Genomic DNA, 26638 nt, shown 5'->3' with positions numbered 1-26638 from the left:
CTTCGGACCATTCGTGCAATTCACGGATTTTAGCTCCATAATAAAATGGTGTTTTTGTGTACTACTGGGATTTGGAGCCAAGGAATGGCCCACCCCGCAGAAATAAAGTGACATATTACATGAATTTGATAAAAGGCTCATCAGAGCAACACCAAACCTTTAGTTTTTCTTTCTTTGGCTTCTTGCTCTTGTAATGAGCTCCTCTGCTGTTGACAAGCTCTACATTTGTTTAAAAGCTCTTGTAAAGTTGGAATCAGGGCTGAGTTGAGCTGTTTGGGAGTGTGCACTGAAAGCAGCAAGGCAAGTGCTCGGAGGTCCTGGAAACAGAGGAACAAACTTAAGGCTTCTTTCAAACTGGTGTTTGATGAATCTTGCACAGAGACTGCAATAAGGAGATGCTGTTCATGCTCTGCGCAGCCCAAAGATCCCCTTCTAGAGCTACTGACACCACTGAAATTCCCCACTCACTAGCTGCTGACCTGAACACAGATCTGTGCTGGGGGTGGCGATGCTGTGCTGACACACAAAACCTTGCTGGGTTACAGCATTCCTACCATTTATGCTCCTGCAGCTGTTAATACTTTGCTCTCCACAGGCAGGTTAATATTCCCAATCTCCCATGCCCTCCCCAGGAGCAAAGCTGGGGCAGGGAGTGCCCAACACCTGGCACAGGGCACTGAGGAGTTTCTGTAGGAAATGAGCTGCCTCGTGTTTGTTAGAAAAGACTCACCCCGTTTAATGTAGAGCTTGCTTTGGAAATCTCAACTCTCTGATTGCTGAAGTCAGATTCCAGGCTTTGATACTGATTTATTAGATTTGTAATTAGAGTGTTGATTAGGTTGGCACAGTTTGCTTCAGAAAATACCTGTCCTTGCACCTGTGGAAACAAAGTAGTTTTTTAAAAGCCACAAAAACTGGAACTGTGAGAACAGCATCCTAAAATGAAGCACCATCAGTGCCTGCATTCCTTGGAGTAATAACTACTGCTAAAAGACCATATACCTTGAGAAGGAAATGTGTCAGAAAGGTGTAGACAATGTTGTTGTTAAGAAAGGTCCTTTCATCCATCAGAATACATTTGATATATTCTGCAAACACTGGATCTTCACAGAGGAGCTTCACACAGTTCTTGGACATTGCAGACTGGCAAGGAGAGAGAAGAGGGCAGAGTCAGCACCACAACTGCAGGCCAGGCCCACTGAGAAACACTTCAGTCTATCAGAAGCCAGGAAATGTTACAGATCAATTACTGACAATTCTTATTTCTCACTTTCCTGAGATGAAGTTCCTTCCCCAGAAAGGTCAGTTCACCCCCCCCAGTGTGTATGGGAAGAGACAGCACCTCCTGATCCATGAGCCAAGCCCTTTGCAATCATACCCAGACCTTGACACCTCCTCATCTTCCCTTCACCATCCCAGCGTTTGTGCTACACAAAAAGCTGGAATTTCAGAGGCAGGACGAGGTGCTTTCTGCACATCCACCACCATTACCGGGGGGAGTTGCTGTGTTAAGCTTTTGCAGGATACAGGGAGCAAGGAGAATTGGGCAGATTTTCATATTTGATTCAGCAGGGCTTCTCTGACAGCAGTAACACAGAGAGTGTTTTATTAGACACCACCCACCAGTGACAATGTGGGCTCTTTGTTCCCATTCAGTGTGTTTGGCCTGTGTTTCCTCTCTGCTGGCTCTGACTCTTACCTGAGTCTGGCAAAGCTCAGTCCAGAGTTTGGGGAAGAGCGCCAGGTGAAGTGGCAAACCTTCATAAGCAACCAGGACACCTGTGGTGGCATGAGGGAAGAGGTCAGTGTGGGACAACTTCGTGGGAGACACACAAAGTCCTCAGAAAAGCACTGCCAAGGTGCCCTGTCATTTTATAGGATCACATTCCAAGCCTTTTGTACAGAAAGCTGTAGTGTTTGTGAGGTTTTCACAGTCCATTTAATAAATACATTGGAAAAGTGTGACTAACAACAAGCAGATGGGTGATGTAGGGGAAAAAAGGACATTCTCTCATTGCTCCTTGGATGAGATTACTGGTGTGACACTGAGGTCTGTGCACACTGAGGAACTCGCCTTTGGGGTTGTGTGGGAATACAAAAATTGAAATATTGTCAATTAGTTGCCATTGCTGAGATGCTGAGGATTCACAATCTGATCCAAAGGCATTTAAACTGCCAACTACCCAGAAACAGCCTCAGTGAGTCCTATCTTTAACTCTAAATGCACAATAAGACTGAATTCTCAGTGGTTCCCTCAGCTCTTTTCTGGACAGGCCCAAAACATTTCAGTCATGTGCATAAGGCTGCACTCTCTTATAAACAGATTAACAGTTTTGTGGATAAAAATAATATCCAAACACAACAAGTTTCACAAGCTCTGCTTTTTCTTAAAAACTCTGAATATAAAACTTAGTGGAGAAGGACTCGGAGCTATCACAGAAAAAAAAAATCCTTTGTCTGTTTCAAGTTGACACTTACTCATTTTAACTAAAGTTTCAGTAAATTTTTCACAGTTGATTGCAACTCGACACAGGAGGTGGATAAACTGATGATAGGAGAAGAAATAGTCCAGCAGCATCCGGTCGTAAACATCATCTTTGCCCTGAAGATTTAAGAGAGGCTCATTTAACCTCCAAAGCCACAGGACAGCTCCCAGATTGCCCTGAGCATCTCCCTCCCTGTCACTCGCCCTGCAAAGTTTCATCCTGGGCTACAGGAAAACAGTGGGAATCTCCAGGTGCCTCCTCACCCAGCCCTTGGCAAGCACCAGGGATGGTAAATGCAATTCCCCACCAGGAAAATCTCCTACTGGAGGGTTCTGAGCCAACACCAAGAGGGTGCAAAGCTGTGCCAATACCAGGGCTTGAAGAGGACAAGAAAAGAATGCAGGAACTTTGTATCACATACAGACACCTAAATATATACACACTACTGCTTTTTAAATCATAACTTGTCAGCTGTGATCTGCAGAAGTCAGAATTTTCTCGATACCGAGCTTCAGAGCAGAATTTCCAGTGATACATATATGTCTATATTTTAACATTTTGGACATATATAAGCCTAAAATGGCATCAGAGAGCCAAGAGGAAACTTCTAAAACTCAAGCAAAAAAGCACAACCTTATACAGAGCAACTGAATGGAAAACAAGCATGCAAAACCACAGGGCAATGTGACTGTGGATGTGGCTCTAGAGAGTTAAAAATATCTCCTTCCTAATGTATTAGGAGTTTGATATAAAGGATGAAATACTGTGTCACGTAATACGACAACTTTTTAAGTCCAGATATTTAACATTATGTATTGTCACTTCTGGATGCACGATGGGGAAACCCACTAGAGACAGCTTCTGGCTCTCTAACATCTTTTCCAACACTGGGCTTACACAATCAATTTGATGGTGCACAAGTAAGACACAGCATCGTTCTGAAAGCTTTAAAAAAGAAGGGTTACTTACCCTACAGTAACCGTGCTTCTTCGAAATGTGTTGCCCACACAGATTCCCATCTACGTGCACATAGGCCCCATGTGCAGGAGATTGGATTCTTTCTGAATAGCTGTGTCCACTGGGGCTGTGCCTGCACCCAGTGTGTCCTTGCGACCACTGTACCTGAGGGCACAAGGGGTATGGCGGCTTCAACCACCACTCAATTCCTTCACCCGTCAGAATCCCCTAGCACAGCACTCGGAATTAGCACAGCAGGAGGAGCACAGAATCTGTGTGGACAAAGCATCTTGAAGAACCACAGTTACTGGACAGCAAGTAACCAGTTCTCCTGCTTCAAATGATTGTCCATACATATTCCTTTCCGGGTGGGATTCACCTGACCTGACTTTAGCTATCTAAAATCTAGTCGCTGGTGTTCCCTGCACTCCGTGGAGAGGGACTCGCCTCATCCACGCTCAGGTGCCTGGGACGGGAAGGAGGGGAGCTCTTTCTCTCCTTCCCAGGGTATCTATGGGCAGGAGCCCCAGGAGGAGCTGGATGCTGACCTTTTAGATAGGCAAAGTGACGTGAGCTGAATCCCACCGTTGCTGCAGCTGTAACAACGGGATGTGGTAAGTCACTACGGAGCAGCCCCACCAAAGCTGGCATCCCATCAGGAAGCCCACAGAAGGGGAAACGGAAAGGGAAAAGACTTAAAGCCCTTTATGACATTTCAGGCACTGGATTTCACCCAAACAAGTAGGAGATTACGCCTCAGTCCCAGCTGAATGGACTCTAAGGGAACCTGTGGGGTCTCCTTGGCTGGCTGGCAATAAATCTTAAAATGGTGTGAAACCCATCTGAACAATCCCTGGGTGGTGCCTCGATCTCCTTTATAAATGCCACAGACAGACTGGGAAATTACCAAAATGTGTGCTATGGGTTTTTGTCCTACCACAGGGCCCAGACCCTCACGGTGTCTGCAATATGAAGCTGTGTATCCCCAAGGGCAGTGAAATGGTGCTTCTGAAGTGCACATCCAGAATGGAGTATATGAGGACAACACATCTTGAAGAAGAATTATGCTTTGTTTACAAAGAAAAGGTAAATGCATCCAACTACTGGATTCTTCCAATACTTTTATAAGAATGGGAAAACAACAGAGAAGTAATTCTTTACAGGACTACTGCTGACATACCTTGCTGGCTTCCACCATGGTGGGCAAGAGGCACATGTTGAGCTCGGGACGCGGAGGACGAATATTGCTTTTCCCCCCTATTAATTTCAAATTTTCACGACATGGAAAATAAGGTCCAAGAGACACTGTAGTGTAAGTTCGGATAAAATAGGGATATATTAAAAAGGTCAATATTTGACATCAGCAAGGAACACGATAGAGTAATAATAGTGTAAGAGAACTTCAAAATACAATCACTGAAATACCTACTTGGGATATTACTGTGGTGGTATGTACAATGATTGTGCTGTAGAAATGGAACCAGAGTATGTAGGAAATCATGAGGACTTAAAAGTACAAGCTCCTTGAGGACATCTACAAACAAAAAGTTGTTTTTGCTATTATAAATTGTTATTTCTTAACAGCAAACAGTTCAACTTCAGGCTCATGCAATTTGCAAACTCTCTCTGGTATCCCTTTTGCCGCAGCTCCACTGTGAGGAACACCTGAGTGACACCCCTGCCTCCATCCCCACTCCCTTCACCTCTGCCCCAGGAGAGAGCTCAGTGTGCAGCAGCCACCAGCGAGGGGCCAGCTTGCAGAGTGACAACCTCAGTGAAATTACCCTCTTTGCTTCTTCTGTAACAGAGCAGGTTTGGCGCCTGGAAAATGGCAACCGGCAGCAGTCAGGAGGACAGTGAGAAAATACTCAAAGCAGGGGGAAATGCATACAAACCACACACAAAAAAGGGTATTTTGGACACAGTGTTGGGCCTTTATCTGCAATCCATTAAATAATATTAAAAAAGCCTAAGCTAGAAAAATCCTGGACCTTTCTGAAATAGCTCCCCTAATGCAAGAGAGGCATTTGTATATAATACCTGTGTCCACACTTTAAAAACCAAATCCATTCCTTTCTACAAGCTGTTTAAGCTTTAGTTCCACTCTTACACTTCACAGTACTGAATCATAAAAATGAACAAGAAAAGCTGTTTCTCAGAGTACCTGGTCTCCATGCTCCCTTCTAAGGGGAGCTTTAGTTCATGTCTGAATTTTAATGTCAGATCTGGGATTTGACTCTACACTAAATGACCCCTGAAGTGAGGAGTTACTCCTCAGCCATGCCCTTATCAGGTGGCAAATCGGTGTCACAAAGGGACCTGTGCCTTTTTGTGCCCCCAGCCTGCGTGCCTGAACTGAACACAGGAATGTTCAGTGCAGCCTGACAAACCCAGACCTCTGGAGTAAGAACAGCAGTCCTGATGCCCTGACAGTATCCCACCAACAATCCCACCCTCCAGAGTCTCCAGCAGAGCACTTGCTCTGGCATTCCCATCTCCCAGCAGGGGCTGTGCAGGACAGGTCCTGCATGGCCAGGACTTACCAATGCAGGCATTTCTGAGCTCAGGAGGACTGTAGGAATTGAGCAGAGTTAAGAGCTTATGGGCAAATTCAATCCGCTCCTGCCACTGGATGAGAGCTTGCTTCACATCTGCAAATGCAAACATCCCAGGAGGCTGCTCAGCTCATGGCTCAAAAGCTCATTAAATAAAGCACAGAATTTTACTGCTGAGGAATCTCTTTTTCCTCTACCATGGTCTTAATCCATCTAGGAATCTGTTAAATCTCACTGGTCTACTGCTATTAAATGTATGAAATCTAGTTTGGTATTAAGTCAATAAGTAATTTAATAAGTAACAATTTAATATCCATTAACAGCTGCATATTCTACTGTACAGCAAGTTTTTAAAAACAGCTAACAAGCAAGACAAAACACTAGGGTTTGGGTGAGGAAAATTAATTTAGGGACAAGAGGCATAATCCTTTCAAGAGTTATAATCCTACCTTTTCTTTGCAGATACGGACGTGTGGATTTCAGAACCGAAAGGAAAATGGACAGAAGCTCTACCAGGTCTCCAGTCACATGGCAAGCTGTGGCCTCGTGGTACATCATGTGCAACGTGTTAAAGGACTGGAAGGAAGGAAAAAAATGCCAAAACTTTATGTTGCCAAACTAAAGTACTTGCTAGTATTCCTCTTTTTATCCTGCAGATACATTTACATTTATTTTATGCTCAAACTAGGTATTTTATGCTCAAAAAATGTGAGGTGTTGGATATAATCACAAAGTTCTTCATTTGTTTTCAAGGTAAAAGGTTTGTGTTACCAGCTCAAAATAATTACGAAGTTTTCACACCTTTAGCTACAACCCAATGAACAAAGTGTCCTTTGAGACACAGTATTTTTATATCCCTGTAATCCCAAACTTTCTTTGCCAGCAGACAAAGTGATACAAGAGGTGCACAAAGACAGATATATGAATTTGGGGAAAAAAAGGTAGGATTAAGATGGATGCCAGTCATTTTTCAAAACGCTGCTGAAGGATATATGGTTGTACATCAGATGACTTACTTCTCCTTTTATACCCTGTGGGCATCTGTGATTTATAGAAATACTGGGAAGGAAAAGCAACTCATTTCCGAGCTGCAAAAATCCTAGCACAGGATGTAAGAGAAGATATTTAATCTGCTGGGGTATTAGAAAGATAAAGAAACAGCAGCCTCAGTCCCTAGAACACAAACCCTTGCCAGGCCCTTTTTATATCACAGTGAAGACAAAAGACACACAGCCACCCCTAAGTGGAGAACTTTCCTCCATGTGACAACTCCTTAATGCAGGTTTTTTTCACCAGGCAAAATCCAGCCAACAAGTGACAATATAAGGCCAGCTAACCTCTAGCTGTAAAGCAGCACTGATTTAATCTAATTCCTAGCAATGTTTTACGCAGGATAAATTAATTTCCTCTTACACACTTCTCATAAACTTAATTATCCATTGTTAGTATGGATGAGGGCTAACTAAGCTAAACCAAATTCTTTTTATACCAAATTCTGTGTATGCACCTTAACCTACTTACATTTCACATGTGGATAATCTTATAGCCCAGTTCTTGACTTTTTACAAGCAGTTTACTGGATGGAGTCTTTTCATAACAAAAAGGAACAGATATTCTGGAGTAATTAACAACAATTAATTAATTTATAGGCTTATATTTATAACAAGCTCCCGAAAACTCAATTTTCACTGTTTCTGTGACTCCAGCTCTTTCTACCACACTTTTCCCCAGAAAATGCAAACCAGTGACATAAAATGAGTCAGGAGAGTTTTTTATACAAACCATATAAAAATGGGACAGGAATCAACCTGAAAGCATCATCTAGTCCAGCCACGTGCCTAAAGGCCAACTAAATATCCTTGGCAGATGTTTGCTCCAAGTCCTGATGACTTCCAGTTGTGCTGCCTGCCCCCTCCTGCAGCAACCTATTCCAAAATCCCATTTTCTGCACAGCCACAATTACCTCTGAGCCACTTGTCTTGCACCACGGATTTTCCCAGTTTAATATCTCTCATGAATGCACTGTTCCACGGGTGCCAAGAATAAACTGGATCTTGGTTTTATGCTTTCTCCAACACATTCCAGATTTTTATTCTTGTTCTCAAAGGGATCCTGCCCCATGAAGCATTGCCAGTGCTTTTAATACACACAGAGTCTCATCCATCACCTCAGTAAATGGAAGTGCTGAATGGAATCCAGAGTATTCCACCCATCAGGACATGTGGATCTGGAGAGTGAAACTGCTGGGAGCAGGGGCTTGACATTCCAATTGTATCCATTTAAGAGGTGCATGATTTAATTTTCTTCCATTCAATTTTGAACTAATTCTGGTCTGGTCTCATGGACCAAATCCCCTTTTCCAACAATTAGATGTGCTCCAGAAATGCATTTTAGGTCTAGTTCCATCAGAAAGAAATTGAGTTTCCATGTTTCAGACCACTCCTTGCAAACCAAGGCACAAATAGGTAGGAAAGAAAAGAACTGCCTCAGGAGGGTTAGAAATATTAACCACAACTGCAGCTGAGCACCCTTGGTTTTTACCTGTTGCCTTAGCACTTTTTAACTACTAACAACTGTGTGACTGCACTCAGTCATTCATTCCCAATGACCTGTAATAAAAGAAATTACAACAAAAAAGCATAAATTTATTCCTCTCTGCATAATCTGTTGGTGGTTTTCCCTCTGTCCTGAGAAGCAGACAAACAATTTCCTGATCTTTTTAGCACTAAAAAGAAATCTTATTAAAGCTGACAGGGGAAGTAGGGTGAGAGATTTACTCTAATTAAATAACAAAGTAATTACCTCAGTCATCAGAATCAATCCTCTATTGAACACAACAAGAAGTCTGTCTTCATCAGATTCTAATAATATTCTGAAGGCACTAGGAAAAAATCCAAACATTGCACACACTGAAAATCGCATCCCAAGCTTAAAATTGTTATACTCATGCTGTTATTTTGAAAAATAATCATGAAAGAACAAAGAAACCTCAAAAGAACATAATTCTTCCCATGATTACCCACCCCTCCACACACTTTTTAATTCAAAAATGCCTCTGCCATCGACCTCCTTAATGTTATGGAAAATAATTTATAAATAACCTTAACAGAAATATTTCCCCTATAACCCTTTAAAAATGTGGAAAATTATGTACTTTGAAAGACAGAAGTTTATGCTTCTTAAATGCTACATTTAAATAGATTCAGTCAGGCATATATTTGGCCTTTTAAATGTCTGAAAACATTTTTATCGGGGTACTTTATGCTTAGAGCAGAGCAGAAAGGAAAGGATTATGCTCATGAAGTTATTTAAGACAAGGTAGCTGTGCTCTGTGACAGGTAAGTGCCAGTGAGTGCATGTGGCCCCTCCTGGTAACACAGCCTGTCCTTTCCACAAGGGTTTCAGGGCACCAGCAGTCCCATTTAAAACCCCAGCCCTGACCTACATGCACAGGCAATTTATAGCTCTGCTGACAATGCCCAAGCAGCACTTTTCAGCTGTACTTCTTAAGACCAGAAATGAAACGCTCTTTGAAGACACGATACAATAAAACTGTCCCACAGGCACAATTTCTACATCAGGTTTCTGCTCCAAAGTAACAACTGCCAACAAGAGCAGCTGCAGGTACAGCTCTGCTGGTGGGGGGAGGCTGAGGAGGGAATTCCAGCTGATGCTGGATGAGCACAGGGCTGTACCTTATGAGAGTTGTCCAACAAGAGCGTCCGTCCAAGCAGCGCAGGTAACAGCTTATGGTGGTTTTCTTAAATTGCTTTATGTCCTCTATCTCTTCCTCTCTCATATCTGGCCTCTGAGCTACAAACAGCTGCATGAGGTTAAACAGCTCTTCTACTGCCTAAAAGACACAGAAATACTTGGTTAGAGTCAGCTCTCTCACTCTGGCATGGTTCAGACTTTATTTCAAAGTTACAAAATCAGATGCTTTGATGCTTCCTAAGAACACAGCTCACTGTCACATTTATGTGTCCATCTATAGATGTACAAAGCAATCTGAAATGCCCATCCCCGCGACCAAACATTCAGAAAGCTGCTTGTGCCAAAACCTGCTGCAGTCCCATGTGGCTGGCCAACACCCAACACAGTGGAGTAACTCAGGCCCCTTGCAAGACAAACAGACTTCTCAGGGGAGATGCCAATGAGGAGAGCAACGGGACTGTCAGAGGGTAAAATTTCTCCATGAGCTGATCTAGGCAGAAATTCCAATGTGGAAGATTCCCTGCATCCTCCTGTCCATAGTGACATGAAGCTTTGTATTCTGAGTGTCCCTGCACAGCCCAAAGGATCCCAATGCAATATTCACTGCGTAATCATTCAAACCCAGGCCCATGGTCTCTTCCAGCCTGTTGTTTGAACATCACACACAGCCTATTTTAACCAGCACCTGCTCTCTACTGCAGGTGTCACTGTGTTGTACTGACACACAGCTCCCAGGCCTGCCAAAGGCATGTGGGTGTTCGTTCTCTGGGGGAACAGCAGGCTGTCCTCCCCTTTAGCAACAGGCTAAATCTTGGCCCTATTCCAGAAAATGAAAGCAAAGAAGAAACTGGGAATTCCTCCGCCTCTGTTATAATGCAGCCTCCTTTCCAGAGACCACCATCAAAGCTTAATCCTTGTTTCTTATGACTGTGCTGGAATACTGCACTGTGGAAACACCAGTGCCTGCTCCCAGAGAACAACAGCTCTCCAGCTGTACACAGCAAGGAAAACTCAACCCAATCCCCACTAAGGTCTAGCAAATGGATCTAAAGACACAGACTACTTCCACCAGGAAACCTCCACGTAATACTTAAGTTACAAGGGGCCCTGGGCGAGAGGGGACACAGGAACTGGCGCACCGTGGCGTCGGCGACTTACCCCCGGGTACTGACTGGCATGAGGGGTGAGGTTCTTGAAGGCCCACTGGATGTTCTGGTGAGAAGCCAGCTGCCTGGTGAAGGCAGGGGACTGCTCGCAGCACAGGCGCAGGATGCCGTAGTAGGCGGGCAGCATGCCGCGGTTGAAGAGCACCACGTCCTGGTCGTCGTGGTCGGCGAGGATGTAGTTGAAGGCGATGTTCTTGGTCACCACGGGGTTCTGCACGATAAGGCGCACGTTCTCGGGACACTCCACGCACACGTTGTACCAGAAGGACAGCAGGGCCTGCTTGTTGTGGTTGGTGGCGATGGCCGGCTCCGAGAGCTTGGGCTGGAAGAGGTTCCACAAGTCCATGAAGTAAGTGGAGAACATGAGCTTCTCGGTTTTGGAGATCAAACAGTACGTCATGAAACTGAAATAGGGCACCAGTTTGGTGGTGCCGTGGACGGCGGCATCGACGTAGAGCTTGGCTCGAGAGAGCAGGCCAAGGAGCACGTTGTAGACCTGGTGCAGAACTACTGTGGTGTCGGGGCTGAGGGGCAGGTCCCGCGTGGGGATGTGCAGGGAGCGGGTCGATCGGAACATCTGACGGAAGGAATTGCTCGGAATAAGCGACACCAAGAGATAGGCTGCGGCTTCAAATAAAAACAGATTTGTTACACCTTTGACAGTGACATACCTGCTCAACAGCCATGTAAACAGCAATTAAACTGCACTGCATGTTCCATTTACAGATTTCAAAGCATGCTACAGAATCTGGTGTTACTATATTCACACTATAGAAAAAAAACTATAGAAAATTTCTTAGTAACACTTTTTTCTATAGTGTTACTATAGAAAAAAAACCCAAGTGGATAAGAATAGTACAAAGCACGTTAGAAGCGGTGCTGGGATGTGCTACCTCCATCCCTGTCTGCTGCCTGATTCTCCCTGTTCTAACACAATGCGCCCCACCACAGAACGTGATCCCAGATCCCATTACACAATGCATCCCAGAGGTTTTCCATGAGGGAAGTTGTCCATGGCTCAATCAAGAGGTCATTACCTCCTCACAGATGTTTACAACTGGAGCCTGTTGCAAAGCTGTACCTCCACAGTTTTCACATCTCCCTCAGCCACAGAAATGTGTTAGAGGTCAGTGGCCCGTACTGTGCAGTCTCTTTTGACACAGAGAAGGCTGAAAATGTTCTCTGGCAATGTGACTGTGATGCCTGGCAGAACAAACCAGAGAGCCAGGACACCCTGGAATCTGGGAGAAAGCACAGGTGGCTCCTCCTTGATCCACAAGCTCAAAGGACTCAGCTGAAGATTACTGTGGAAGAACCACATGTACTATTCCCACCTACTGTACAGCCATGCGATGGACACAATGGAAAACCTCTGGAATTACCTCTTCTCCTTTAGGTTTTCCTGGACCTTGCAGATTGACTACTTAAAATAAAGAACCTACCATTGTATCATTCAAGTTACCAAATGAAAACACAGTTTTCATCAAGACTGGTGACACCTCTGGATGAGGCACCACAGCTACACTAAGATTTTAAACCCCAGAAATTCTAAGCCAACTGGAAGAGGAAGAAAAGACAAACGCAGGAGCATGCAACTCAATGCAACAGCTGACAAATTTCCTCCAATTAAAATTCACTTACAAGTTCTCACTCGAGGGTAGTTGTGTGCCAGGAGGAAACGTTCAACCCAGTTTTCCATGTTCTGCAGGACCCAGCTGTGAGCAAGTTTGTTCCGAGGTGTTTGCACAGCCAGCCAATCCAGGCACTGAGAGGGATTGTACTCAATGACCTAAAGGAGAGGGGGAAAAATCAAAAGGAATACATTAATCTTCCTACTATGCACTGATTGTATTAAAACCCCCTAAAATGACTTTCAACATTTCTTTCTAAAATCACTTAGGACTATCAAAGCACCCACAAGACTGAGCTGCTCTGCACAAAGAAAAGCTTATTCAATTTCACTGGTTTGTGCTTCTGAATCTTGCTCACAGTTCTGAAAGTTCAGTCTAAGCCCAGGAAATTACTCTGCCCATTCTTTCTGCATATTATGAGATATTGAGGAGTTGAAATATTAAGCACTAAGATGGAACAATCTTGTCTTTATAAACAAGTATTCTTAAAAAATATCTAACACAAAACCTTAACACTGAATCGTTATTTTGTAAGTTACATCAGAAGACCATAAATGGTATGCAAAGATGTTCATACAGCTTCATGCTGAGGGTAACTATTACATTTTTTATTGAATGTACTATTTCAAGGAATAAATTCATCCAGGACTTTCCAAAGGCAATGAGAGCTGTTGTGCAGTCAGCAAACCTTCAGAGATTAAGCAGAAAGTGAGACTTCCTGTGCTTTTCTGCCTCTGTGTAGCTGGAAATCTGTTGACATGAGGTCAATAAATGCAGGTTGTTCTTTTGTCAGTTTTTAAAAACTACTTTCTTTTTTACCTCAAGGCCTCAGGTGTCCAAACAAGAAAAAGTTTTACCCCAAGGAATCAGAGTAGTAACTGGGTTGCTGAAGCTGTTCTCAGTTCCTCTACTCCACCTGAAGAGTACGAGCAGCTGACACGACCATAACTCTGCTTATAAAATTTTAATCTCATTTTAAAAATATACACCTTAGGAACAATCTCTTCCCTTTATTTAGAAATGACAAATTGCTCTGTCAGGTTTCCTGGGGAATGGCTGGAGGGAATGTCTAAGAGAGACAATCATTTCTCAGTGTCTGCAGAGCTCAATCAGTTTTTAATGACTTCTAGAAGCTGCAGAGGCTGTAAAAGTAGATTCTATACCCCAAGTCCACGCATTCACTGCTGGGTCTCACACCCTGGCCTGCACAATTGGCATCCCTGGACCTGTGTCACCAGCTGGGTGTCACTGTGCCCCTTGAGATGTGCTGTTTGAACTCCCTTTACCTGAGATGCAGCAGTTACAGCTCATCCATCACATCACTGGCAATACTTGTGATGCTACAGCTGCTCCTGACCAGGAGGAAACCTCTGGAACAGCAATCCCTGTCCTAGCCCACAGTGCTGCAGCCCCATTTATTAAAGGGAATTAAAGGGAATGAGCTGGTCCTCAGCAGACTCCAGACTGGACTTGCTGTCCTCAGCCAGGAATGAAGACAGGAAATTGTACTGGAAACTTGGAGAGTAGGTAGGTGAAGAGAAAGCTTTAATTGCTCATCTATGGCTCAGATCAAGGAATTCATCCTGCTGCCAACTTGGTTAAAAGGTCTCTCTCTCATTTTAGAAACACAGCCAAGGCTGGTGCTGCACACAGCAGTTATCCAGCAGATTCAGTTTAGCACTACTTTATGCCTTAAAAATGGTAATGGACATTTTACAGAGAACCAAAATGTCAAACCAATGGCCAAGGAATCTGAAAATAAAGGCCAAAAAAACCCACAACCAAATGATGGGTGTTGAAACATTTTACAGGCCTTGCAAAAGGCTAAGTTTGAAAACGATGTGGAATTTGTCTAGAAAAAGCATTCTAGGCACTTCTTATGAATCAATTAATTTCTCATTAAACTAAAATTTGAAGTTAAACTGAAAGAGTCATTAACCCTACATTAAATTACAACACAACTTTTTAATATCTATTGAGGAATGGTAATAAAAAAATCATGGACTGATGCAGGAAGGATGACAACAAAATGCAAAAGAGACATAAAAGGACCAACAAGAGAAAGACAATTTAGCTTCTGTTTTATTTTACATATTGTACCTCCCATATCCTCTGCAGAATGTAAGAAGCAAAGGGTGGCATTCCTGGAGGTCCACCAGCAAATTCCATGAGCATGGTGAGCAATTTGAAAAAAGGATTGGCTGCCTGTAATGCAGAAAAGGGAAAAGTATCCAATTTTTATCTATTTCATTTCATCCACATTTGTAAGAGTATTTTTTTAAAAACCCCAATGTCTGTAAGATTCCTATGAACTTCAGACATGAGCATTTATAATACTTTAATTCCTTACTATTCGATCTGTACATAATCCATATATATCTATAAATTAAGCCACTGGTTGCAGTCAGTGGAAAGCAAGAAGATCATATGAGGCAGGATCAGTCTAAGGAAAAGTTATAGGAAATGATATATATTTTTTATTTTTATATATATATGTATGGATGGATGGATGTATTAGAGGAAATACAGACATTATTCTGGGAAAAGGAAAGAATCAAGATATCCACTGTTGAAGAACTCACCAATTTATCCTGGTTTATATTTACAGAAGACTTCACTGGCTCAGATAAATTATTATTTTAAGTATTTACATAACATGGAATACAGATCTGGAGAAGTTTACCCAAAAGCATCCCATTTTGAGGTTTTACACTGCCAAGACTCATCCAGCTTTTAACAACATTTCAACAAAGTGGTTACAACTATAATTACATATTTTGCATCTGGAATCCATTTGGAACTCTCAGTATTTCTGTTATTACCAGGGCAGGAATTTACTCTGAATGAGAAATGTGCTTGCCAGCACAGAACTGCACAGTGCCACAAATCTTGAACAGCCAGATAATAAGTAATTATCTCCACTTATTCTTCAACACAGTATTTTAATGTTATCAACTTTTTAAAAGAAATTCATACTGGTGGAGGATCTAGAAATATTACTTGATTTAAATAAAACTTTCATCCTAAGTGGCACAGCAAATTCCTGTTTTACAAAACTCCACAAACAGTGCAGTTAGACTTCATTTAATGGCACAAAAATTCCCCCAGATCATCTTCCATGCAAATGTTTCGCTGAGCAAAGGATTCTTTCTGTGATTTAAACCAGGGAAATATAAAACCAGATTATTTCCTGCACAGGTGGTGTGTTTACATACCTCAGGAGTCAGCTTTGCTATAGATGTGAACAGCATGGACACAATCTGGAAGAGAAAACAGACAAAACTCACTTAGACCTGTGTGTTTATTCAGTTTACAAAGTACCAATTCCCCCCTGACAGTTCCTGGAGGAGAGTCCAGTAACCACAGGTCCCTGCACTCACGTGCTCTGCCAGGCGATTGTTGTAGCGGCACAAACTGAAAATGAGGTTACAGGTTTGCCTGATGTTGATCCCATCACGGATATGTTGGAATAAAAAAGGGAAGCCCTGCAACAAATAAGCAGATGCAGTACACTGCCAACAGCCAGCCAACAGAGAGGGTTTGGGAGGCTGAAACAGTCACTTTGAACTGAATTACCTTTCCTCCTGTCAGTGCTGCCATGTCGTTTTGTGACAAGGTCAAATGCCTAAAATACAAAAGAAAATGATCATTTTACTTCAACCACGATTATGGATAAGGACACACTCAGGACTAAGTGTTAGTTCATATTCTTCAGTATCACAATATACAAGAGACAATAAAGGTGTTGATGTAAAACTGAACAAAAAAAAAAAGCTTCATTTGAATGAGATAAAAAAAAAAAACCCTAAATGTGGGCAATTGAATGTGTTCAAGTATTTAACCCAAGTCTTTCATTTGGTCAACAGTAACAACCCCATTTTAAGTTATTAATTATATAATAGGCTCATATACAAGCTTCTTTATGCTGTTAAAAAACCCCACAATAAAACCCTCAGACAAACCCATAAAATCTCTGAGTCCTTTCTGAACCATGAGCTCTAGATTGATTTTATCAGAAGCTCTTGCCTTTCTGAGCGAGACTGTTCCACCAGAAGAGCAATCAGGGCAATCATCTTTTCAAGTGCAGCAGGCCTGTATTTCTCTTCTGCTAAAGAAAGGATATCTTCCTCTTCCTCCTCTTCCTCCCCTTCTTCCTCAGAAAGCACTTCAACCTGGGGCTAAGGAGAAAACAGAGAACTTCAGTGTCGACATTCTGAGCCCTCATTTCAAAGGGCCTTTGCATATCTTCTGTCCTTTATCCCAAACAACTTCATCAACTTGCATGAATCACAACAGGTAAGTATCTAATCAATTGATTTTCACATTGAAACGTTCCCTTTGCATAAGCTAAACTGTATTTACAAATGCAAGAGGTAGGCTGGCTGAAGATACAGTCTATTTAGCAAAAAAACCAGGTAAATTTAAGAACCTAAGTTGTACAATAGGAGTAAGTAATCAACTGCTAATAGTGTCACCAGTAGTATCAAGAGCAATTAGCTTTAATTGCTTTTACTCACTGCCTATTTCTATACTAAACAATGATAGTCAATTCAACATATTTTTTAAAATATTATATTCACTGGAACACTGAAAAAAATTGTGGAAGTGAAGCAATTTTAATAAAAAAGCCGGACGATGATTCAAGACACACAGCAGTAATGATCACAGATGTAAAACAGGAAAGATTAGCCCTTGTTACATGAAACACTCAGACTTACATTCTCAGGCCCTTTGGTTCCCATGTAGAAATGGACCATGGTGGATATGGCTTGCAGAGAGAGCAAGAACTGGCTCTGAAAAATACACGGATGGAATTACTCCAAAATACACTTGCGCACGGACACTATCAGCTCCCCAAGCCCAGGGCTGTTACTCACCTCCTCTTCTCCCATTTTGGCAAACTCATAGAGGAAGGCAAAGTACTCGGTGAGGTGCTTGCTGTGGGGCTTGACGCCGTGCTCCATGATGGACAGCAGGGTCTTCACAAAGCGCGTGACGCACGAGCGGCTCCCGATGTCCTCCACGGGCCCGTCCATGTCATCCGAGCTGCAGCAACAACAGCAGCCACGGTGGGGATTTCACACAGCACAGAGTCCTCCTCGGCCAGCCCACACAAAGCAATTCACCAAAATCCCTGCTCTGTCCTGCTCTCACCCCTGTCCACAGCCCAGAGAACACGGCCCCAGCTAAGGGAGCACCAGGCACTCGAAATGCTGAAAGGTTTGTCAAATTAAGTGATCTGAGCCAAGATGCTGCTCAGGAAGTCTTAGAACAACAGTATTGGGGATCTCCTACTTAAAATCATCCTCTTGATTTGCTTGTCGCATTTACTGAGAATGCAATTATAGCTATGGACCCAAGGCACCCTCCTGAACACACCCGTGCAAGGCAGAGAGCATCTGCTCAAGGCTGCATCTTGTCACTGAACAAAACCAAGCCACAGACTCAAGCAAGGCTTCCAAAGCAAATTAAATTCTACTTTCTGCCATGAAAATTGTATCTTCATGTTCTGAATTTTGATGTGGCAGCATAGTTATTATTACTAACTCTACCATTTTCACTCTGGGGAACATCTATTATCACAAGCACAACTTTAACACAAGAGGTGGAAGAAAACCCACTTTTTTCTTCTCATCATACATCAAAGAGTTTAAGTATTTCATAACTGGAGATAAAGTGACAATTTTCTTGATAAAAAGCAGAGCAAAGGGGAATCCAAGAGGGTTCTTCCTCATTTTTGACAAAACCTGTGATTTAGTTATAAGATTAACCGCTGATCTCCAAACTCTTTTCTTGGATGTACAGATAAAAACTTCCACATTTGTGCCTCCAGATCCAATTCACAGTAGGATTTGCAAATCTAAGGAGTGAGGTTTACATTCAGTGTCTAAGGGACAGTGAAAATAAAGACCATGCTATAAACCTACTCTAAGGGAGCAAATGTTTCAAACTATTTGACACTGCCCTTTACAACCCTACTGGTATTTTTAAATGAATCAGAGCAGTTTGGGCAGAATAATGAAAAACACTTAGCACTATTTCAGCTTTACATGACTGTTTTCAGTGATTCATTAATAAAAGCAGCTGCAGCAAGGCATGGAATGAAGAGAAGTTTGCAGGGGGTTTATTTTACCAGTCTTCCATTCCTGGCTGCAGGTAAAGGTGTGCATGGACTGGCCTCAGCCTCTGGATCACGTGGATACACAAGCGCTGGAACATCTGAAAAGGGAGAAGGGAATTGTTGGGGAAGATGAATTAGGGAAACCTTATAAATATAATTGCTTAGCAAAGATTCTGAAAATATGAAACCTATAATGGGGATAGAAATGAAAGCTGACTTTGAGTTGTAGGATACTGAGTCTTAGTTACTATAGAACCTGAAAACAATGGCCTAGGGAGCTGAAGGAGAATCCCTTTGGATTGAACAATCCCTTTCTGCTGGCTGAGGGATCCAAAGGTCAATGTAGCAAAACAGAAGTTTAAAGAGTAGTTTTTAGAGTTTAAAATATAACACAGTATGGTAATGTAGTAATTCTTATAGGCTGTATGTAAATTCTATAGGATTTTGTGTCTTGTGTTGGTTGGTCACTGTAAATTAAAATATTCATCACAAAAGGAGATATAATGTATTGTAACAAGGACCTCACTCTCTTCTCCTTCCTCTTCCCCCTGCTCCTGCTCTCTCCTGCTCTCTCCCCCTGCCCTTTGCTCTCTCTCCCTTCTCTCTCAGCTCTCCCCCTGCTGTTCTCTCTCCCTCTCTCTTTGGGACTCCCCTCCAGCCCAGGCTGGTGGCTGAAGGCAAGGCCCTTTTTACCCACGGCCCTGGCAATAAACCCACATGTTCTAGAATGTACAGGTCAGCAGAATTCCTTGTCCCAGCCGTCCGCGGATTCGCCTACAGTCAATGAACTCCACACTTCCAGTCCTTTACAATAAGGTCAATATGTCATTCCTAAGCAAAGAATAGTCTGTCTCCAAGTCCCACTGGCAGCTTTTCACAGGTTTGAAGTTTAAAAGGCAAAACTGAGATTGTATTTTAACAGAAGAGTCAAACCTGCTTGTTATGAACAGATCTCATGGAGGAACCCTAAACCCAGCTTTTAATATTGGTGTGCACCAAAACATGACTCTTATTTTTTTTTCTTCTATCTCTATTTTCTGAAACATTTTGGTATTTTTGGCAAGATGTTTTTTCATTTTGCTGCTGGCTCATAGGAATTCATGTGAAAATTTAAAGCATTCATGAGGATAAGACCTTGCCTAAGACCCTGCACAGAGTTTGCCATGAAATACATTCTTTTAGTGATCCATTGCATACAAAAATTATGTATGGGTCTACATGGAAATATCACTTTAATAACCAGAAATCCAACTGAAGAATTCATGTGAGATAGAATAACCGTAAAGTTCATACCTCAACAACTTGCCCAGAAAGTACACTTGTAAGTGACACTATTAATAGTTGGATTTGTGAATGTCCAAATCATACTAATATAGAGGGCTTTTTAAAAAGTATTTCCCAAAATGGGTATTACCAAAGCTCTGTGGCATAATATTGTAAAATTACCTCTACCCATAAAAATTTACTACACAAGTTTCAAACTGGAGCTTTGAAGAGTACTAAACATAAACACTTTGGGGTTTTTTGTTTGTCTGTTTTCTGAATGTAGAGCTTGATGTACTACTGTTGAATTTATTCAGAAAAATCCCGATTTCTTTATACAAAGTGTTCAGATTTGCAGAGGTCATGGGGGAGTCACAGAAACCTTAATTTGCATCTAATGTGATTTCATGATCCTTACTGTACCGCAGTGCTGGGGTTCTTTCAAATAGTAACACTCCCATGGTCAAATACCTTCCCTAAATCGTTTGCAAGAATGGAGAAGAATCAGACAATTAGAGGCCTTCAATAAAACTGTCAGAATCACAGCCACCATAATTGTCTGTTTCTGGCCACAGGTCAAGCAGTCACCTGACCTGGAAAGGAACTTTTTTTTCTTACCTGCCTCACAATCTGATTGGGACACTTTATTAGAATCTGCATTGGCCACCAATCATCATCAGCCATACGATCCAAAAACCACTGCAGAAGATACATACTGTGTTAGTTTTGTTCCACACTTGCTCTAGTCCACTCTTCTTTTTTGCATGATAATAAAGTCTGAAGAGAAATCGATGTTACTATTATTAAGGAATAGGCAAGTTTTAATCCAAGGGAAATCTAAAAGTCTTCTGTGCACGAAGGAATAAAGAAATAAACATCAATAGCAATAAACAGCAATATAAATTTATGTCTGGTATCCTCTTATCCCTGTGCTGTGCATGCCATTAGAAAATTATTGGGAAGAACACATTTATTCTGCAAAGTGATGTCAACAGCATAAAACTATGCTTACAATAAGGCATACATAACCTGAAGAGTTTTGTAGAAGGGTGATAGGATTAAAGAGCTTCTCAAGTTAGATCCCTTTTGCATTTTAACACAAGGAAAAGCCTCATGGCCTCCTGAGACCCAAAAAGTATAAAACTAATAGAGGATGACTCATTCAGAGTCAGATTCAGCAAATAACACAGCTCAAAATTTTGTCTGAGTCACAAGGAAAGACAGTTTAAAATAAAGAATCAATGTTCTTACTTTTATTTTAATTGTTCCTGAGTATTCCTACTATATTAAATGTCTCTACTCAAACATCTTAGGACTCCACTGAGACAACTGCACACCCAAACACTGAATGTCACATAATTTATCAACCTAAAATCAATTTATAAAAGAATAATGGATTTCATTTCTTTCAGGACACATTTAAATTATCACAGAAATACTCTCAAACTTTTCTTCACTATCTCAAATTTGCTTTCAACGAGACCACTCTGAATTCTCTATCTTTCCATGCCTCTTGTGTGAGTTAATTTAAGCACATCTTCATTACACAAATAATTACATAATAATTTGATCAAATCAAGAGTTTGTGACACTGGTTCTTACTCCAGTGACAAAATGATTTTAGCCTGTGGTCTCAACATAGGTTTCTGAAAACACAAAAGTCATTCCCCAGGATCTGCAGCAATCAAAAAGGATGAATTTCATCTCACACAGCACAAATATACCAAATACAGTAGTTGATAGTCCAAAATATTCCAGGGATACGAACCTCCAGGAAAGTTAAACAATATATAGAAAGTTGGTTTGTACTTTGCTGAGTTCCTAAGTCACTTACTTCACAAGCTGCCTGACTGTTATTAAACTGTTTTGTTAACAGTTCAATCCACTGAAGCATTGTAGGCTGTGAAAAGAAATACAGAAAAACCCTGTAACTTCAAATAATGAATCCCAGCATAGTCTTTTAACATTTCTAAAGGGTTCAGTAAAGCACCGAATCTTAAGAATATAATTATAAACAATATTTTATGAATTAATAATACGTTGCACCAACAGATAAATACCAGTCCATACATTTTTACATACACATTATATTCCATTGGGCAGTGCTCACTATAAATGTGCTCAATGACACTCTAAACATTAACTTTGCATCATAAATGGCAATTTTACAGCTCAAAATCCCGCTTTTAAAATGCAAAGTACAGATCTGCTTTTCACTAGGTTCATGCAGCTACTTAAGGAGAATTTACAAGTAAATCGAGTACCTTTTCCTTTGAATGAATAAATGTCTCTAGTACAAAGGAAGTGCTTAACTGGAAAAAAAAAGGCACCATTAATTTAGAATGCATGAATTAAAATGTCAACAAGGAAAGAGTTAACAGAAGATGGGATTCTTTGAAAACCCTTACCTTTGCTGTCATCAGAGAAACCGCTTTGGGATCTGGTAGTGTACTTGGGATGCTACTACACAACTGCCACATAAACCTAGAGTCAGTAATTTTATTTGTTAATTAAAATAAATAATGATAATCTGCAAGAAGAAAAGAAGCATTAATATTACATTTTTAAAGAACAACTTACCCAAAATATGTATGTTCAAAAATGTTCTTGTCTTGAAGGAACTGCATGTTATCATGCCATATCCACTGAAGAAAAAATGCTACCATCAGATACAAGAAAGCAGTTTATTTCACTACTTAAGCAAGATTTTAAAAATATTTAAATGATTCCAAGGCTAAAAACCCCAACATTTTTCTGTATGAAAAATTATTTCTGAAAGCACTTTCTTTAGTTTAAAGAATTGGCTCAAAGCTGTTTTGCTCATCCTATAGCCAGTAATTGGTTTTGCCATGGGACTGCAGAACAGAGCTTCAAATCCTTTCCTCTTTCTGTGGCCTCGTTTTTACAACTTCACCACTCAGAGTTTTGGGCTAAAATTTTGAGAACAAGTTTAGAAAGAATCACAGCTGAAGTCTAACCCAAAGCTTGATGAGCTCTGAGAACTTGTGATAAATTCCTAAAGAATAAGATTTGAATCTCTATCATTCAATCAGAACAGGATTTCATGCCACATCCCCTGTTCCTCTCTCTAAAGTGATGTTTTTGATCACATCAATTCATTGTGATTTTCACAGCAATAAGGTTTAAACATTTAACTCTGATAAAGTCAATTAATATTTTTAAGACCAAGAAGAATAAAAGCATGATCTGATTTTCTGGCTAGGAATGAAGAGACATTTTAAATGAAGAACCTAAAATGTGGCAGATGCTGAAGCAACACTTCTGGCCACAGGGAGCAGGGACATTAGATTTTCCAGGTAGTAAAAAGGGATTTATCCCATAAACAGGACAGAATGAGAAAACATCTAAAATTCATGTAAAATGTAAATCCTAATTCCCTTCCTACCCCACGACAATCTCCTAAGGAAGACAGTGAAATGAAAGGACTGTCACCTCAGTGATTTAAATTATTTTGGCTTTCCTATGTTTATTCAGATTTCTGATGTATTTAGGGCCTCCTAGAGTGTCTGAAAATTGCTGTTAAAACAAAGCAACTTGTACCTCCAGCAATTCTGATGAAACATCAAATTTGTAGTCTTTGCCATTTTCCTCCTCTGGCTCCATCCGTTTATAAAACAGCATGTAAGCACTGTGTGTCTTGGAGAAAAGAACATCTGTATAATTTTTGCTTTGAGAGAGAAATCATGAAATCAGAAACATAAACACAGAACAAGGGTTTGGAATAGAAATACCTTTTCAAAGGAGAAGTCCATAAATTTATCAGTAACAGAATCATAAGTTTTTGTCTGTCAAGAAGAAAGCAAAATTATTAATTACAAGCTTTTCAATGCTTCAGTTTCTATCACTTTGTGACTAGTTCACTTGTACATTTATTTAATGACATTTATGAGGGTTCCTGACAATTCAGTTTTTGCTCAAAGCAGTCTTGTTTCTTTTCTTCCTCTTCTGAATTTTCAAAGCTACTATGCAATACTCTGCCTCCATCCCAAGCAATTTCCTGGCTCATCTATCTCACTGACACCTTCTTTAGAGGCACCTAAAGGTATTTTATCCATGTGCCAAACAAAGGAATTTTTTGGATTTATTTCAGCATATTGTCTTTCCCAGACAAGGGAAGTTGTCTTATGCACAGGACTGCTTTAGTAAGATACTGTGTTATCTACAATGTGCTTTGTATCATGTACACAGCTATAAAGAATAATCAATTCAGGCACAACCTGGGAATGTTTTGAGTGTTGTTTGCTGTAATAATGTGTAAAAATATTCCAACTGATGGCACAGGCAGCGACACAAAGCACAGACAAAGATCAAAATGCCCTTTTTTCCCCCCAGAATACATCTCAGCTTGAAGTAATTATTCCTTCATCAATGATCTGAGCTAAGCAGCCACCCCAAGCAAGGATTCCTAAATTAGCCTCAGACTCACTTTTTTGTACCTGAATAAATGGTATAATAAAAACCAGATCTAGTAAATACCTCGTTTTTGGAGAGACACTTCACTAATTAACTTTGCTTCATTAGGAATACCTGTACTATACTTCTGACAGCTTCCTTTTAAAACCTCACACAAAGACCTGGGTTGTAACAGATGCTGGAAGAGTTGAACATGACAAAAATTCAGGTCACAACTTACAGTCATTTCTCCACCAAAACACTCAGAAGCGAGCTGGGCAGAATCGAAGGGTTTAACCTCAGCATCATTGAAAAGGTACCTGCAAGGCAGGAAGGAGCTCTGAAACAACTGCTGCCCATCTCTAGGGCCAAATAAAGCCTAAGGAACACTTCCAGTGATTCCTCAGAGTGAAATATTCCTGTTATTAATTCCCAATGTCTTGTTTAGATCCCAAATCTGGTCCCAAAGTGACTTCCTTCTGATAACAGGAAGCAGGGAGGCAGTGCTGTGGATCCCCACTGGAGCAGGGATCAGGCCATGAGCTGGTCGTGTTTCAGAAATGCTCTGGCTACTCTAGAGAAGAAAGAATAGAGGAAACCTCCTCTCCTGTCCCAGGGCTCGTGACAAATGGAGAAACCACATCCAAAAATATCAGGCTTTTTCCCTGTTCCCTGCTTTCTTCTGTCTCCTAGAAGGACCCTCCCTCCTCCTTGCCATGCCCATGTCCCTTCCTTTCCCAAATTCTGCATCCAGAAACGCAGCTGGATCCTCATCCAAGGTACCCAGCAGATTTCAGGAAGGACAATCTGGGAAATGTTTTGTACTGAAATAATCCAAACCTAGTCCCATGGGGAAGCAAGCCTTGGCTGTGGTGGGCCAGCACAGCATTCCCTGCCAGCCCTGTGTCTCCTCAGGGATCACACAACTCTCCTGGCTCCTGATCTCTAGGCCAGTGAATTCACAACTATGACATTCCAACATCCTGCGCCTTCCAGAGGAACCCCGAAGATGTATCCCCTACATAAGTGCATTTAACAAAGCCAACAAGCTTTAGTTATTAAAAATATGGAAGTATCAATGACATAACTCACCACTTGTTGTTTTTATAAGCATGAGGATTGACAATGTCCCTGATAAAACTGTAGTAATGCCCCCCATCTGCTGTTCCTGTGTGAACTGTCACACCAATCAGGTCATATTCATAACTCTCAGTTTCCTTCAGATATCCACCATCTTCCTTAAAACCTGAAAGAATTCAAGACCATATTTAATCAGTGATTTACTCAACACCCAAAATTCAACATTAGCAACAAACTCTATGTAACTATTTGCAACACCTCTCATACTTTACAAACAACTGTAAGATTAATTCAAATTAAACAGTATTTGAAACCAAAACCTGGCCATGCATCTCATGTGAAATACAGTGTGTGACTTTGGGAATTTAGGTCGATTGAAGCTATGTTTGATATTATTTGCCTCTGTTCTGTATACAGGAAGTGAATACACAGATAAATACACAGTGAATACACAGACAGAGTGCCAAAGCCTGCTGAATCCATGTTATGAGCAAACCTTCTTTCCTGTCGTTTTTTCCCATGAGGAAATCTTCAGTGTAGGGTGTCATATCCAAACGTAAAGGGAATGAAAAATGGGTATTGACTTTCTCCTTCATCATGGTCACCATATTAAATGTGTATCTCATGGTGTTGAAGCTTAAGATACGAGGTAGTTTCTTAAAACATGCCCTGAAGGATCACAAATAAACACGATTTACAAAAGCTTGGAAGGGTGAATTGTATTTTCACAGAGATTTTAAACATTTATTTCAAGTGTGACACTGGAGATCTGTTGCTAAGACATAAATATAAAATTCAGCTCTTACAGTGCCCCAGAGCAGACTGACTGTCAGCAGCAGGTCAAATTTAGCCCATAAAACAATTCTATTTAGGCTGTCATTGTATCTTGGAAGAAACAGCAAATCTACTCATATGGCAGGAACCAGTTTTCTAAAATACTATCATAAAATAAGCCATGAATGAATTCAACAACACAAATCCCCTCACTGCAGGGAGTTACCACCTTCCAAAAGACAAATTTCAAGGCAGAACATCTCCTGCATTAAATCTCATAAAATCTGCAATAATGATCTCCAAGTAAGCTACTCTCTCACCCCTGTCAATTAAAACAACAAGGTTTTCCAACTCTTAACAAAGAAATTTCTTAGCTGCAATACCAAGGAAACATAAAATTTTAATTCATTTTCTCTTTAGAAGCAGACTTTGGAAAACATGGAAACATTTTTAAAGCTACAGATTTTAATTCAGAAAT

General features: G+C 41.1%; 1 protein-coding gene and 1 long non-coding RNA gene across 3 annotated transcripts in view; one reads left to right on the top strand and one right to left on the bottom strand.

Moving 5' to 3' along the window:
* Nucleotides 1-26638, bottom strand: part of LOC136359692 (ubiquitin carboxyl-terminal hydrolase 34) — a 111809-nt gene that overhangs the window by 1515 nt on the left and 83656 nt on the right. The window contains exons 49-80 of one of the 2 annotated variants that reach the window (XM_066316560.1): nucleotides 25883-26055; nucleotides 25399-25552; nucleotides 24548-24626; nucleotides 23646-23699; nucleotides 23455-23550; nucleotides 22474-22538; nucleotides 22302-22377; nucleotides 22158-22205; nucleotides 21728-21793; nucleotides 20512-20592; nucleotides 18643-18728; nucleotides 17387-17555; nucleotides 17228-17302; nucleotides 16536-16687; nucleotides 16086-16134; nucleotides 15890-15994; nucleotides 15725-15769; nucleotides 14610-14714; nucleotides 12520-12667; nucleotides 10871-11505; nucleotides 9694-9851; nucleotides 8801-8879; nucleotides 6448-6574; nucleotides 5987-6094; nucleotides 4873-4977; nucleotides 4624-4748; nucleotides 3456-3608; nucleotides 2479-2602; nucleotides 1700-1779; nucleotides 1003-1143; nucleotides 731-877; nucleotides 158-317 (exon numbers count right to left, since the gene is read on the bottom strand). In XM_066316560.1, coding sequence (XP_066172657.1) covers nucleotides 158-317; nucleotides 731-877; nucleotides 1003-1143; nucleotides 1700-1779; nucleotides 2479-2602; nucleotides 3456-3608; nucleotides 4624-4748; nucleotides 4873-4977; nucleotides 5987-6094; nucleotides 6448-6574; nucleotides 8801-8879; nucleotides 9694-9851; nucleotides 10871-11505; nucleotides 12520-12667; nucleotides 14610-14714; nucleotides 15725-15769; nucleotides 15890-15994; nucleotides 16086-16134; nucleotides 16536-16687; nucleotides 17228-17302; nucleotides 17387-17555; nucleotides 18643-18728; nucleotides 20512-20592; nucleotides 21728-21793; nucleotides 22158-22205; nucleotides 22302-22377; nucleotides 22474-22538; nucleotides 23455-23550; nucleotides 23646-23699; nucleotides 24548-24626; nucleotides 25399-25552; nucleotides 25883-26055 — 3968 coding nt within the window. The remainder of the gene's footprint in view (nucleotides 1-157; nucleotides 318-730; nucleotides 878-1002; nucleotides 1144-1699; nucleotides 1780-2478; nucleotides 2603-3455; nucleotides 3609-4623; nucleotides 4749-4872; nucleotides 4978-5986; nucleotides 6095-6447; nucleotides 6575-8800; nucleotides 8880-9693; nucleotides 9852-10870; nucleotides 11506-12519; nucleotides 12668-14609; nucleotides 14715-15724; nucleotides 15770-15889; nucleotides 15995-16085; nucleotides 16135-16535; nucleotides 16688-17227; nucleotides 17303-17386; nucleotides 17556-18642; nucleotides 18729-20511; nucleotides 20593-21727; nucleotides 21794-22157; nucleotides 22206-22301; nucleotides 22378-22473; nucleotides 22539-23454; nucleotides 23551-23645; nucleotides 23700-24547; nucleotides 24627-25398; nucleotides 25553-25882; nucleotides 26056-26638) is intronic. The other variant, XM_066316561.1, reaches the window with a different exon arrangement.
* On the top strand, nucleotides 4375-8075 carry LOC136359694 (uncharacterized). The gene is made up of 2 exons (XR_010743319.1): nucleotides 4375-4529; nucleotides 6461-8075. It is a non-coding gene; the product is annotated as an uncharacterized lncRNA (long non-coding RNA).

This window comes from Sylvia atricapilla, chromosome 3, assembly GCF_009819655.1.
Source record: "Sylvia atricapilla isolate bSylAtr1 chromosome 3, bSylAtr1.pri, whole genome shotgun sequence".
Classification (NCBI taxonomy): domain Eukaryota; kingdom Metazoa; phylum Chordata; class Aves; order Passeriformes; family Sylviidae; genus Sylvia; species Sylvia atricapilla.
This window is presented reverse-complemented; position numbering and strand designations above follow the sequence as displayed.